Consider the following 14,132-nt stretch of genomic DNA (forward strand, 5'->3'; position numbering starts at 1 on the left):
GTTTCTGACAGAGCATACGATCATTCACTCTATGCTTCCTCAGGTAGCAGAGCCCACCTTTCCTGTCCAGCGGACAAAAAAAAGACAACGCAAGATTGCACTTTCCCACCACACACCAAAGAACACAGGGCATATCCTCAGCCTATCCCACATTTTCTCTTTCCTGCAGATCCACAGTGCTCCAGCAGAGACCAGAAGCCACCATCAATCTCCGCATATGGATGGAGCTCACAGGAAAGTGAACTGCAGTAAAATATCTGGGAAGAAAAGATCTGGTAGGAAATTACATCCAAGCTCAAGTAAGCACAGCCCTACATATAAAATATCCTGAAAGTATTTGCAAATACATAGATACTGTGAAAAATTGCACTGCACGGTCAGGCCAGACAGACTCTGAAGTTATAGGCATAAGCTGCAGCAGTGAAAATATTAATACCTTTATAAATGTATGGCTGTTTAAGCACTGGAACAAGCTGTCGAGGCAGGTTATGGAATTGGTAGCAATGGTGCTATTCAAGGCTGGATTTGACATTGCCCTATTAGGGATGATATACGTGGAGCTAAATCATTTCTGCCATGATGCAGCTCCTTTCCAGCCCAAATGAGCCAAATGTAAATGTGATGTGCATCGATACATACTAAGCACAAGGAACGAAACTCCTACTAAATTTGATCAACACGCAGAAAAGGTGCATCCAATAAAGAACCTTAAATAATCCAGTCATAGGAATGAGCATTGCCATGAACGGGTAGAAAAATGAAAGCAAGAGGTGTTCAGACAAATGCATGTGGCATCGTAAAAGAGAAACATCCCTTACTATCTGAACAGAATTTGTGTATTGATTAAGAGTACTAAACATACATTTCTAAGTGCAAAAGAAAAACGTTCCTTTTAGCCTTTGACTTTTTAGCTGAAAACGTTCTCTCTTCTCCTATGAAACCACTTTTTTCAAAGGATTGTAGAAACGCTTGCAGTGAATTAGAAGCAGCTCAAATGACAGCTACCAGTGTGTTAGCTGTAGATCGAGACCTGAGGAAGTTGTTTTAGTAATAGTAATAGTAGTAAAAAAAAAAAAAAAAAGACAACAAAGACAACTGTGTTTGGAGACTTCATTTTGGACAAATGTGTTAACTGAGTTCCCACCAGAGTCAGAAGGAGGAAGAGGTTAGCTGGCTGTTCTCAAGCAACAAACCCAGCCAATAGCTTTTGTATTTGCTTTGTCATTATGGAGGATCTGGTAGTGATGGTTTGTGCTTGGGCAATGGTCCAAGGATGAACTTCGACCTGAGCCTCTGAATCATTGACCAGGGGACCTGCAGACCCACCACTTGGGGTGGAACAACTGCCCTAAGGGATGATGACATTTGAATTAATAAGAGACCTTCTGGTAGGTCTCTACAGGAGAAGAAGAGCTAGATTCAGTCTCTAAGGGATTTAAGTAAGTTTATGCATATATGCTGTATATGCATACATGTATCCATATCTTAGAGCTTATGTCCGTAACCTTAGGTGTTAAAGTCTAAGCAGTCACTCTAGCTTTTTCAGCGATGGGTAGGACCTTCCAGAGATTAACTCAGCTCATCCCAAACATGTACTAAGTAATGGTCCAAATGACTTTGAAGTTGCCTATTTCTCGCTATTGACTGCAGAGGAAATTGGGATTGTGTCACTTCAGTTAAGGGAAGAACATTTGGGACACCTGAAATTAGGTGATACAAACCTGGTTGTTAAGACTGAGGCTGGCTGTGCTGCTTCTTGCATCCCTTTCTGCTGTGTGTGAGAAGGCTCAAAGGAGACATCCTCATCTCACCTCTGTTTGAGGACAGAAGGACAGCCCCAGTCCTGTTGCCTCTCCCTAACCATGCCTTTCTGGGACATAGCTGTAGGGCTATGTGAGTGTAGCAAAGTATCCCAGACAGGCTTTGGTCTTCTATTCAAAATCCAAGAAAGACTGTTCTGCGGGGGAATTATCCTTTCATATAGGAATGAAAAAAAAACCAACACTCTGCAACTGGGAATAGACTTGCTGGGGAGTATACCAGCTTATGAGGAAATCAACCTTACAAATATGGAGAATAAGGAAATCAACCTTACAAATATGGAGAATGAGTAAATCCATTCATATGATCATCTATGTTATCTGCCCATCCAAACAGGTAGTTTTAAACATTTTTATATCTTTACATTTTTTTCTCATGCTGCCACATGTTTTTTTCATTATTCCTATTTCCTACTGTGAAAGTCAAGAATAGACATTTTTTAATTATGGACAAGGTATTTCCAAAATCATAGAATCATAGAATGGTTTAGATCGGAAGGAACCTTAAAGATCATCCAGTTCCAACCCCCTTGCCATGGGCAGGGTTACCCTCCACTAGACCAGGTTGCTCAAAGCCCCATCCAGCCTGGCCTTGAACCATCCTACCTGGCCTTGATCCTTAATGAACTGCTGAGTAGGTGGGGACATGGACTTCCGTAACATCTAAAATGACAGACTCACTGTATTTCTAAGGCATGGATTGTGTGCGGGGGGGGATTATGTCAGTAGGTCTCTTTGCTGTACAGGGGTGTTTCTCTTGCTTCTCATACAGATAGGACACAATCGTATAACGAGATTCATATGGGTATTGCTTTACTGGTGCATCAAAAGGACAAAACTAAAGTCAGAGTCACTCTTGAAATATTTCTAATTTGCAACTGTAATCAGAAAGTCCATTGCTTGAAATAAAGGTTAAAAATGCCATGATACCTCATGTACAGGTAAACTAGCAATCGCATGCACTTTAGCTCTCACATTTGTCTTCTGAGGTCTAAAAAAAAATAATTTCCTCATGTGCACTAGGACTTTTTTCTCTAATTTCCCACAACTCTTCAACTAATGGTAATACTGTGACATGTGAAATTTACTTAAAGGTAATCACAAGCCATTATTTTAACGACTGCCATCCAGAAGAGGTTGGGTGGTTAGATGGCTTCTGTCTGAAATGCTAATAAATGCCTGGAGTCTTGTCTGCTTTTACCCTTGTGAATAACTCAGGGGAAGGAATATCTGGGAATTTTAACGGACAAGTCTGCACTGTAAGTGCAATCTCTGCCATCCATTTTGTGCTCTTACATCAGGCATGGGGTTACTTCTGGAAACAGGTAGCCTATTGCTTCCTAAAGTTATTGTATCTCTTTACTGCACTACTACTAACAGTATTGTTATTGGTAGTAGTAGTAATAAAATGCAATGTGCTGTAGGGCATCCATTGAGCTTAGTGTTCTCTAAAGACTCCATGAAAAATAGCCATTCCCATGAAGGTCTTAGAGATCTCACGGTTTGGACTTACAAAGGGCAGGAAATATTTTTCACATCCACTGTGAATCCGGCCTTCTAAGAAACACATCACTTAAAAATACAAAAAGCATAATTACACTCTAATTATACTGTAGTTACATTTTTAACATAAGATCCACTAATCGATACAACAAGGTACTTCATGGACTGGCCAAAAATAATTGCAGTGTAAAATGACATAATTAATATACCTGCATTTAAAAATATATATTCAGGTCCTCAGCTGAGTTAAATCATTATCTCTGTGATGATATCAGTCTGGTTCCTGTGCATTAAAAAGCAAATCATGGGAGCAATAATATCTCAATTATGTAGTTAACCTTCTGGTTATATTAATTAGTGATGATTAGGCATGGGAAACCATAATTATGTCACGTACATAACATCCCTTTGAAATTGCATCGTGAATCCAAACACAAAAGGCAGATGTGAACACCTAACCAGGTCCACTTCTGACGTCTTGAACAAATGTGAAACTCGAGGGTTTGACCCTCTACCTCCTATCTGAAACACACTGAATGGTGACAGCTCTGATGGTGTCAAACTTACAGAAGAAACCGGTTTGTATTTGTCCAAGAAGAGAAATGTAAGGTAGAACTGTCCCATATTCTGATTCCACATGCAGGTTACTAAAACCCGATTTAAAAAGAAAAAAAAAGAGAGACAAACAAAACATCTAGGTCCAGTTCATTTCCTAAAGGAGAAAGCCCTGAAGCTAAAGCAGCTCCTCTTCTGTAACCCACCACATTTACCTATTTGTCCGGGGTATGAATAGCTAAAAATCAACACCTCTTGCTCCTGTTTGCAGGAGATCCTGGCAGCCAGAGCACAGGGCCTATGTGATGACTCACTCCTCCCTGGCTCTAAAATCACAGCTGTAGACACTGTACTGGGGAAACTGGTTTTCCTGAGGCAGCTGTCTGAGAAGACCCTGGTATCAGGAAGAGGGAGTCAGAGCAAGCAGGATTTTCCACCACTGTCGTCGTGCCTAACTTAAGACTGTAGTTTCTCACCTTCAAGGATAAAGAAGAGAAAAGCCAATCTGAGCCCAGCAAACCATTCCCTCACAGCAGGACTACAGTAAATAACTAATGTGTTGGTTATTCAGTCCAAATTTAGAAAAAATATTAAATATTTCACTTTTATGTAGGCTTCTGTCACCTACTGAAACCCACAGAAGCTCTGTACTGCAATAGGAATCATGGACCTAAACATTTGTACAAGTCCAGGGTTATTTCTGTCACTCGGATTCCAGCATCCTTCCACCCCTGCAGGAAAAAGGACAAGTACAGAAGAACATCACAGAATTTCCATTAAAATTAATCCTTTGAAAAGTGAATGTCAGAAGAGACTGTGTATTTTTAACCAAACAAATATACATTAAATGGACATTTTGCAAATGTCAGGTTGAAGTGTTCCAAAGTTAGGAGCTGCCAGAATTAAGGTTGCCTGTGTACTCTGCTTAGGATTCCACTTGCAGGCACTTTGTGGCTGTTATTGCCTGGTTTACATTTTGTTTTTTTAATCTAAGTTACTTGACTTCGAAAGGCTGACTTGCAAATCTGGCATTTGTGATTCTGGGAAACCCCATTTTGCATACTTTTTCATCTATATTCACTCAATTATTATTTGATGTATTGTTTGCTTTCTGCTGTGCTAGCAGCAAGGGACATTGGTACAACATGGGCCGCAGTTATGTATTGACCTACAGAATTAACAGTCTTGGGGTCTTCAGTGGATCTGCTCCGAGGTGTCAGATAGTTCATGGTACAGCAGGTTCAGTAGAAAACCCTGTCCTGTGAGGACCCCGGGTCTGGGAGGCCCTGGGTATACCACCGGCACATCAAGGTCTCATTAGCCGGCACTGTCATTTAAAGGACTAAAGGCATATGGCACTTTGCAGGCTGTAACCCCGTATGGCTTTGGTAAGACGTGCTTCCTGCCTTTTAGATCGCCAAGCTGTAAAACTGTTGCCTAATATTTACCAGCACCAGTTCCCAGGCATTGCAAGCTGTTCTCTAATGGTACTTCCAATTCAGCCTGAGATTCCTGAATGAAATGTCTGTAGAAGGGTTACGTAAATGTTTTCTTTTTCAACCTGAAGTTTGTTCAATATAATATTACAGAAGCAATCCTTGCAAAGATCTCACTTCACGAGAGGTTGGGTTGCTTTTTTTTTTTTTCCTTTTCTTTTCCTCTTGGCAGTGGTTGTGACAAGAATGACAGCGCAAAACACCACAGAAAGTTATAAACATTACTTTCCCTTAGACAGCAAACAAACTCCCGGATTACCACCGCCCAACGTGGGAACCTGAGCCGCTCTGCTTTCAGAAACCCTCACCCTTGTCTCATCCTGGGGCTGCAGCATGTTTAAATCGAGTGCAACGCTACTGCCATTTCAGTCGATGCTCCTGGCCCGTGTGGATGCTGATGCTTTTGAAGTCAGCCCGAAGGTGAACGTCACCTATGGGCACTGTTTGGGGCTCCTTGGGAGTGACAAATTTGGGACCTGTCAAGCAAAGGGTATGGGCCACCTGTATCTACAGCCATCTAAAAAGGGACACCAGCAGAGGAATAAACAATTGAGGGAGGGTGCTTTTCATCACTTTAATGTTTTTTTGCCTTTACTTGAAGTCGCTGCACAAGCGAGGCAGTGCCATTTGGCCCCATTCTTTGACATGGATGACCTGACACCCAACAAAAAGGTTGCCATAATCTAGCAACAAGACAAGCACGAACCTGCCCTTCCCTGCTGTCATCCTATTCTCCATTCTGCTACACAGATCTCTTCTTCGTAAGCCCACACCCCTTGCTCATGTTGGGATCCATCCCTGTCACAACCCTGCACATTCTCTGCTTGTTCTGCTGGCATTCTTCCCTTCCCCCTCTAAGCACTTTCTTTCCATCAAGTCCTCTTACACCACACTGCACAGCATCTGAAGAGCTCGCACAGGGAGGACCATGCCAGGGGCCATTGTCACGATTTAACAGTGCAGATGATTGAATTAGAGGTTTTGGCACAGCTTTATTGGTATTAATGAGGCTGAACCAATCAGGCAATTCCTTGGGGTCTTTTGCCTCACTCCTCCCTTTCCCTTCTGGAATCTCGACCATCCATTCCATCGCACTCCTTCCCACCTCGGCCAGCTGCTCCAAAGATGCTGGGTGCAGGACTGATGAGGCCACGGCTCAGCCCCCTTGGTTAGTGACATGGATGCATTATCAGGGGACAGAAAAACTAGGACACATGGGGTTAGGGGATGCATACACCTACTGGACTTTTCTTGAGGAAAAGAGCAAGAAAATGTAGGTTTTGGAGGGTTGAGGTTTTTAAGAAAAATATGAGACCCTTCTCCAAACGCTGACTCTAGCTTGTGCTTTGCACATTTAGTTATCTCTCAGTGTAGCATAGGGCTTGGGCTTGAGTACTAGAAGCATGAATGGAATTTAAGGAATTAACTGTAAAGATGCAGAGTTCTGTCCACAGGTAAGGTTTCCTGCCATCGGAGAGTCAGCATGAAGGTTTTTGGGTTTGGGCTGCCACTGCTGAGATTTTGCATAGAGTCATCGCTGGGGTTCAGACTCATGATACGGCGAAACTCTGACAAACTTGGATGTGATTGCACCGAACAACGCTGCCTCAGCAAGCCATTTTGGGCACGTTTCCCTCTCCCTTTCCAACGTACCTTCCCAGCAAACTCATTAACCACACAGAGGCACTAAAATGCTTGGAACAGAAATGAGAACAGAAGGAACGCAAACAATTCTTCTGCTAAAAGAACTGGGGTTTATGTTTTTTTTTTTCCTTCACCTGCACCTTCCCCTGCCCAGGTAGGACAAAAAGGAAATCTCTGCAGCTGATCTGGGACTTCACAAACAGAGGGATTATGCGCTACAGATACTGACAGGTCCCTTTGCTTACGGCCTGGCAAACACCGCAACAGTAATCTCCTCTCCGAGATAAAGTCCATCAATCTTATTCTTACACCAGCCCGTTCCCCTCTGCCCCTCAGACAAAGCCGGGAGAGCAGCCCTCCTCAGGAAGGATTCTAAAATCTTTCCTTCCCCAGCGGCCTCCTATTTTAACTTACTCTTCGGGCTGGCCTCCCATCAAAGTCAGGTCAACACATATTAATTTTCTGTGCTGAGCTGACTAGTTTTCAATAACAATTTCTCCTTCGTTTTGTAACAGAGATCAATAAAACTGCCCCTCTCTCATATTGGCCGAGATTCCAGCAACGTCATTTGCTCTTTATTGTTGCTACTGCTTTGTTTTGTTTCCTTTCCTCTTTTTCTTTTTTTTTTTTTTTTTTTTTTTTTTTTTTTTGGCAAGGCACAGATCAATTTAACAAGATGAAAACAACTTAGACTTTCACTCAAGGTAAAATCTGCACTTTATAACCCAGGATGTAATTTACAATCCTGTCATTAAGCTCTGTTAATCCTATTATTATGAAGATAAATAATTACCCATAGCGAAGAAAGGGATTCCCAACAGAGTAGAATTATATTTTCCATCAGTAATGAAAAATATCCCTGCCGCAGTGACACTGGAAATACAGATAGTGAGTACTCCCAAGAGTCCCAGGAAAGGTTTGCTACGCAGGCAGTCCTTCATGGAGCTCGAGAGGGTAGCAGTCAGGAGAATCAGCATCAGGCTCACCAAAATCTTGCCCCTGGCCAAGAGACTGGTCTGGTGGAAGTCCTTCCAGAGGCTAAAGGATGCTAGTGAGTAGAGCTGCAGATCTTGGTGATCCAGCTGCATCTTGTGCATCAGTTTACAGAATTCACTCTCCCACTTCTCCCCAATGAGGTCCTGGGTGGCAGAGCCATACGTTTGGAGGTAGTAAGTGATTTGGATGGCTCTGGCTGATTTGACTCTCTGGTCCTTGCTGTTTGGTACTTCCATGACCCCTCCGAGCTGGTGGCCAATAAAACTGCTCCTTCCATCCTGGGAGGGAAAGTAAAAAAGATGAGCATGTGGTTATCCTGCGTAAGACGTGACACCGCTCAACTCTACCTTCCTCTCACAGACATGCCAAGAGCTCAACTCACGGGCCACTGCAGTCAACAGCAGCCGTGCCATTCACTCCAGCGGGCTTTGGGACGCATCCCTGGTCCCTGCCACAGCTCTGTCCTTATTCATTATAGACTCTTTGGCAATTCTGTGCTGCAGTTCGAGGACTGTCCAGATACTCGTTGCGGTCCCAGATGTTCAGGGACTGAAATGTAGCATGCAAGCTCCTCACCCCACTGGAGGGGATGGCTTTCCCACAATTTACCTGTTACAGGCAACAACAAATCTCCAGTTACTGAAGTATGAAATGTTTTAGATGAAGATCAATTTCTGGAAGATTTGTGATTCCCTAATGCATTGGAAATGCTTTTAAAAAGTTGGAAATGTATAGAAAATGAGGTCTGGTTCCTCAGTACACAGATGTAAACGCAGACGGATCCAGTTTAATAGCTACTCTGGCTCTAGAACAGTATAATTAAACCCAGGCTTTTTGAATTGTTTATTTGAAATTTCATGGATTTCTATCAGTGGCACAGAGATAAGAATCTACCTTACACCTCGATTTAGCCAGGATTTGGGGTATTTTTGTAGTTCAAAAATATAAACCTTATTCTGGTCTCACTTAATTCATATGTATATGTATATGTATATGTATATGTATATGTATATGTATATGCTAGGACATAAAAACTCCATGAAAACCAGAAAAGGACACATCCGGTGCACACAGAATCAACCCCATCTATTTACAAAACCAGATGACGTTTTTATAGAGTTATCTGGTCCCATTTATATTTTTTTCCTTTTTTTTAAGGTTTTGTAAGAAAACTCCTTGGTTTTTAGCCACGGGTTATTCTATTTCTCTCAAATAATTGTGACGTGTCCCTTTCAAGACAGGAGAAGTTTGCATGGATTTAGAAGATCAAACCCAGTTGCAAACTGAGGAAGACGACTCAGTATATTAGATAAAAATGTCCTAGCTCAAGTAATCTCTTTGATCAAAAACTCTAAACCCAGGGATTAAATGTCTGTTGCACACCAAAACCCAACGCTTTGGGGTTTGTTGGTGGTTTTTTTTTTTTTGTGTAAATGGGATTAAAAGTTTTCAGATTTCTTTCCTCTTGTATTTTATAAAAACATAAAATTATCAAGCCAGTTAATATATAAAACATCTCAGCAGCAAGTTCAGATGAGATAACGCTCTTTGCCTAGATGCGCTACGGGAATGAGCTGACTGACAGCCTGAATTTGGGAGATGCTCTGCCCTACACACACACATGGAAGCAGTCATCTGCAAAAGGCCAGAAGCATTAGGGGGAGACACTTTTGACATCTATTACATCCAACATTAACCGTTTCTAGAGACACCTGTGCTGCACGCAGGTCATTATCTGAAATTGCCAGACCCGCTCGCCATAATGATTCCCATCCTGAGGAAAAATCAATGAAGCGAGGTACCAGGCTTTATGAAACGTAGATGTCTTCTGGGATGCCTGCTCACAGAGCAAATAAATGTCGGAAATTGAGAGACTGTGCTGAAAATGTTTTATATACTCACCTTGCCTTGTCTCTGCTATGTAAAGGAGGTAATCCTCCCACTGAGAAATTTCTGCCTATGCCTGCGTTCATGGCAGGAGCTCACGCTGTTTTCGGCATTTCCCTGCCACAGCCCAGGGAACGTGACAAAGTGCTTTTCAGAAGTTCATTTTTTCCCTATTCTCAGTTGTTATTTCCCATTGAAATAATGGCTGCTGGCGAGGTATCCTGGCACGAGCTGACATGAAAGGTGATTTGCAGTCTAATGCCAGCTTCTCAAATCACCTGAAGCCTCATTGCAAATGTCATATAAGCAGAGACAGCTAGCACAGAGGGGCAGCTGGTGCTGTTTGGGCTCCAAAAAATCCTCATCTCTGGCATTTCTTGTTAGAAACCAACTTTAATTCTTTATTTCTATTTTTTTTTTTTTTTTCAAAGGAGGGGTCCTACCTAACACACACACTCACAAAAGGTACATTTCCAAGCTGGTAATTAAGATTTGAGCGATGCAGTCCCTGCTCACATCAGATGCAACTTCGCAGTTAAAAATCCCCTTTGGCACTGCTTTGAAATTTTAGGGAGAAATGTCATATTTCCTCAGTATATATGCAGTGTTGACATTCAAATGCTTTCAGCCACCACAGGATACTTTAGCAGCACAGCTCCAAACTCGGACAATGGACTGTAATTCAGATTTCATTGATCCACTATGCAGCATACACGGCAAGGTTATGGGAAACTTTGCGATGACCATCTGCCTTCCTTTGCGAAATGTGCACCGAGCAACGGCAACATTTCAAAAGAGGCAACAGAGCAGGCACAAATAAATCATGTTCTGCCGTATCTCCCACGAAACAGAAGATAACGGCTATTTGTTACACTGATGTACAATAGGGCACCCAGCTCATATGTCAGCAAAATAGAGAGCAAGCTTTCAGATGGAATCAAGGAAATCACAGATGCTGAATTGCTCTGAGGTTGTTTTGTCCATCGCCTTCCTTCCAAAGGCAGATTGTTTCCTACTTACGCAAGGGGTTTGCCTTTGCTGCTTTTATAGCATGCAAACACGAACCTGCCACCACGGCATGTGGGGAAATGGGGCCCTTTTCTAATACAGCTCACATGCTGGCTTTCCCAAATGCTCCAAGTGAGATAAAGGTCCTGTTATGCTAGGGAGGGATGTCACATCAGTGGTTACAATTCCTTAGCAAGGAAGACAGAAGAAAGATGGGAAAAAATGTTGCCTTTCATCCCATTTTATAGCTGGAGACTGAAGTGTGGGAAAATGAAGACACAGCTGCCAACAGGACTTTCAGCATTTCCTAGAGGCCTCCAAGCCAGGGACCTAACTACTTCTTGGTGTCTCATGAGCACTTCAGGGGAGTTATTCAGTGTCCCAAGTTCTCTGTTGTCCTGCAGGACCACCTTAGTGAAAGAAGGAGATGTGAACACTTAAGCTCCTGGGCTAAGCCTAAGGTTTGGGAAACAAAATGAGGCCACAGCGACTTGTATAAATGAGGCCTGAAGACCAGGCAGGTTTTGAACAAGATCGCTCGTTCTGCCTAGTCCCTAAATGAAAAAAGGCACTTTCTGCTGTTAATTATCAAGTCCTTCCTGGTATATGCCTACACATTGCTATTTTTAATTTCATAACAATGTTTCAGACTACAGATCCCTTACACATTACCTACATATGTTGCTACTCTCTGATCTTATACACAGAAAAACAAACTCAAAAAAATGAGTAATAATAATACTTATTAGTTGTGCAGCATTTTACATGCATGTATCTCCAGAAGTTCTACAACACAAGAAGATAACTGTCTTTAGCAAAGTCACCAGCATGGCTGGAGCCTGAATTTCATGTTCCCAGGCTGTGTCTATATGTCTTTCTCTCTCCTTTTTTTTTTTTTTTTTTTTTTTCTCATCTAGTGAAAACTTCACAATGTCTGTTCTCCCAGAGGACAAAAAGGGCCATCGTCCCTTCTGATGGCAGCTAATTCTCTCTGGATCTGAGCATCTTTAAAAATAGCATGAAATACAGTTCACTTGCTGGGGCACGTGATATTTGATCTTAAACAGAGGCCAAGAAAAAATCTTTGCTTTGATGGATACTATTAAACTGTTTTTTGTGTACTCCCTTCTCTTTTTCTAGATGCCCCAAAGCCATTTGGTAGATTTGCTCTGAAAGGACGGAGGACGAGAACTAAGGACTCTCAGAGGAGTGAGAGATGACAGACATCAACAGCACCACCCACCTTTTCCCCCGGGATGATGGATTTTGCCACCCATGTTTATGCAGACCTGCCCTTGCACCTGGTTGAAAATTCAAACTTCTAGTCCATTTAGCAGTGAAAATCACTAATGGTGAATGGATGGATGCAGAATAAACCCCTACTATATTTCACAGAATCACACAGAATCACAGAATTTTCAGAGTTGGAAGGGACCTCTAGAGGTCATCCAGTCCAACTCCCCTGCTAAAGCAGGATTGCCCAGAGCACATTACTCAGGACTGCATCCAGGCGGGTCTTGAAAATCTCCAGAGAAGGGGACTCCACACCCTCCCTGGGCAGCCTGTGCCACTGCTCTGTCACCCGAACCGTAAAGAAGTTTTTCCGTGTGTTGGAACGGAACTTCCTATGTTCCAACTTATGCCCATTGCCCCTCGTCCTGTCACTGGGAACCACCGAGAAGAGTGTGGCTCCATCCTCCTTCAACCCACCCTTTAGATACTTGTATGCCATAATAAGGTCTCCCCTCAGCCTTCTCTTCTCCAGGCTTCTTTCAGGCTAGAAACTTGTCTGTAAAGGATTTTTGGACCCTTAGTATCCTAAAAAGATGTGTAAATGGCACAGGCATGTTTGGCTCACTCCGGAGCTGAGTGCAGGACCTCTCAGGTTAAACAGCTGCTGCTACATCTTTTGCTGGTGTTAATGCACACATAGCTCCTCTCCACCTGCAGCCCAGAGGGATATACTCCCTTGCTATTAAACTATCTGGGACTTTTGTTTCCTTAATAGTTTCAGTGCCACTGCTGCAGCCCTGCCTCCCATCCCTGGGGTTCGGTGTGGTCGCTGCCCGCTGCCACGCGAATTTTCAGAGTTGGAAGGGACCTCTAGAGGTCATCCAGTCCAACTCCCCTGCTAAAGCAGGATTGCCCAGAGCACATTACTCAGGACTGCATCCAGGCGGGTCTTGAAAATCTCCAGAGAAGGGGACTCCACACCCTCCCTGGGCAGCCTGTGCCACTGCTCTGTCACCCGAACCGTAAAGAAGTTTTTCCGTGTGTTGGAACGGAACTTCCTATGTTCCAACTTATGCCCATTGCCCCTCGTCCTGTCACTGGGAACCACCGAGAAGAGTGTGGCTCCATCCTCCTTCAACCCACCCTTTAGATACTTGTATGCCATAATAAGGTCTCCCCTCAGCCTTCTCTTCTCCAGGCTTCTTTCAGGCTAGAAACTTGTCTGTAAAGGATTTTTGGACCCTTAGTATCCTAAAAAGATGTGTAAATGGCACAGGCATGTTTGGCTCACTCCGGAGCTGAGTGCAGGACCTCTCAGGTTAAACAGCTGCTGCTACATCTTTTGCTGGTGTTAATGCACACATAGCTCCTCTCCACCTGCAGCCCAGAGGGATATACTCCCTTGCTATTAAACTATCTGGGACTTTTGTTTCCTTAATAGTTTCAGTGCCACTGCTGCAGCCCTGCCTCCCATCCCTGGGGTTCGGTGTGGTCGCTGCCCGCTGCCACGCCATCCCTCAGCAGATCGCCTTCTGCTCCCCGCTTTGAATGGCACCATGACTCCCTTCTCATGGGAAAAACGGAGGGTTTAAGGTGTTTTTGAGACGGCAGAGCTCCTGCTTTCCCAGCACCCTGCTCAGTGGAGGTTAGGGCTGGTGAGAGGTTTAAAAGTCAGATCCCTGGCAAGGAGAGGAGGACCCCTTGCACCCTACTGCCAGATCACTCTCATTCAAGCCCATTCACAGAACCTTTGTCAGCAAATTTATCTCTGTCTTTCTTTTTCTTTAACTGCTACCTCTTATCAATTGGAGTGATGGATAATTATCAAGCTACAGTGCAGAAATGTTAGGGTAAAACATGCAATCCTGGTTAAAGTCTATTTTATCTTAAAAGCTTAAAAATGTTTAACAGAGGGCAACCAGGAATGTCAGTCGAAATATATTGTGAGATAAACATCCTAATGAGATCAATGCAGTTGTTTCTCCCCAAG

General features: G+C 43.2%; 1 protein-coding gene across 2 annotated transcripts in view; it reads right to left on the reverse strand.

Moving 5' to 3' along the window:
• The window catches only part of PTCHD4 (patched domain containing 4), an 89,568-nt gene that overhangs the window by 54,573 nt on the left and 20,863 nt on the right, over positions 1-14,132 (reverse strand). For both annotated transcript variants that reach the window (XM_009885297.1, XM_009885298.1), the window contains exon 2: positions 7,812-8,292. In XM_009885297.1, the coding sequence (XP_009883599.1) occupies positions 7,812-8,292 (481 nt within the window). The remainder of the gene's footprint in view (positions 1-7,811; positions 8,293-14,132) is intronic.

The sequence above is a fragment of the Charadrius vociferus genome, unplaced genomic scaffold, assembly GCF_000708025.1.
Source record: "Charadrius vociferus isolate BGI_N301 unplaced genomic scaffold, ASM70802v2 scaffold173, whole genome shotgun sequence".
Taxonomy (NCBI): domain Eukaryota; kingdom Metazoa; phylum Chordata; class Aves; order Charadriiformes; family Charadriidae; genus Charadrius; species Charadrius vociferus.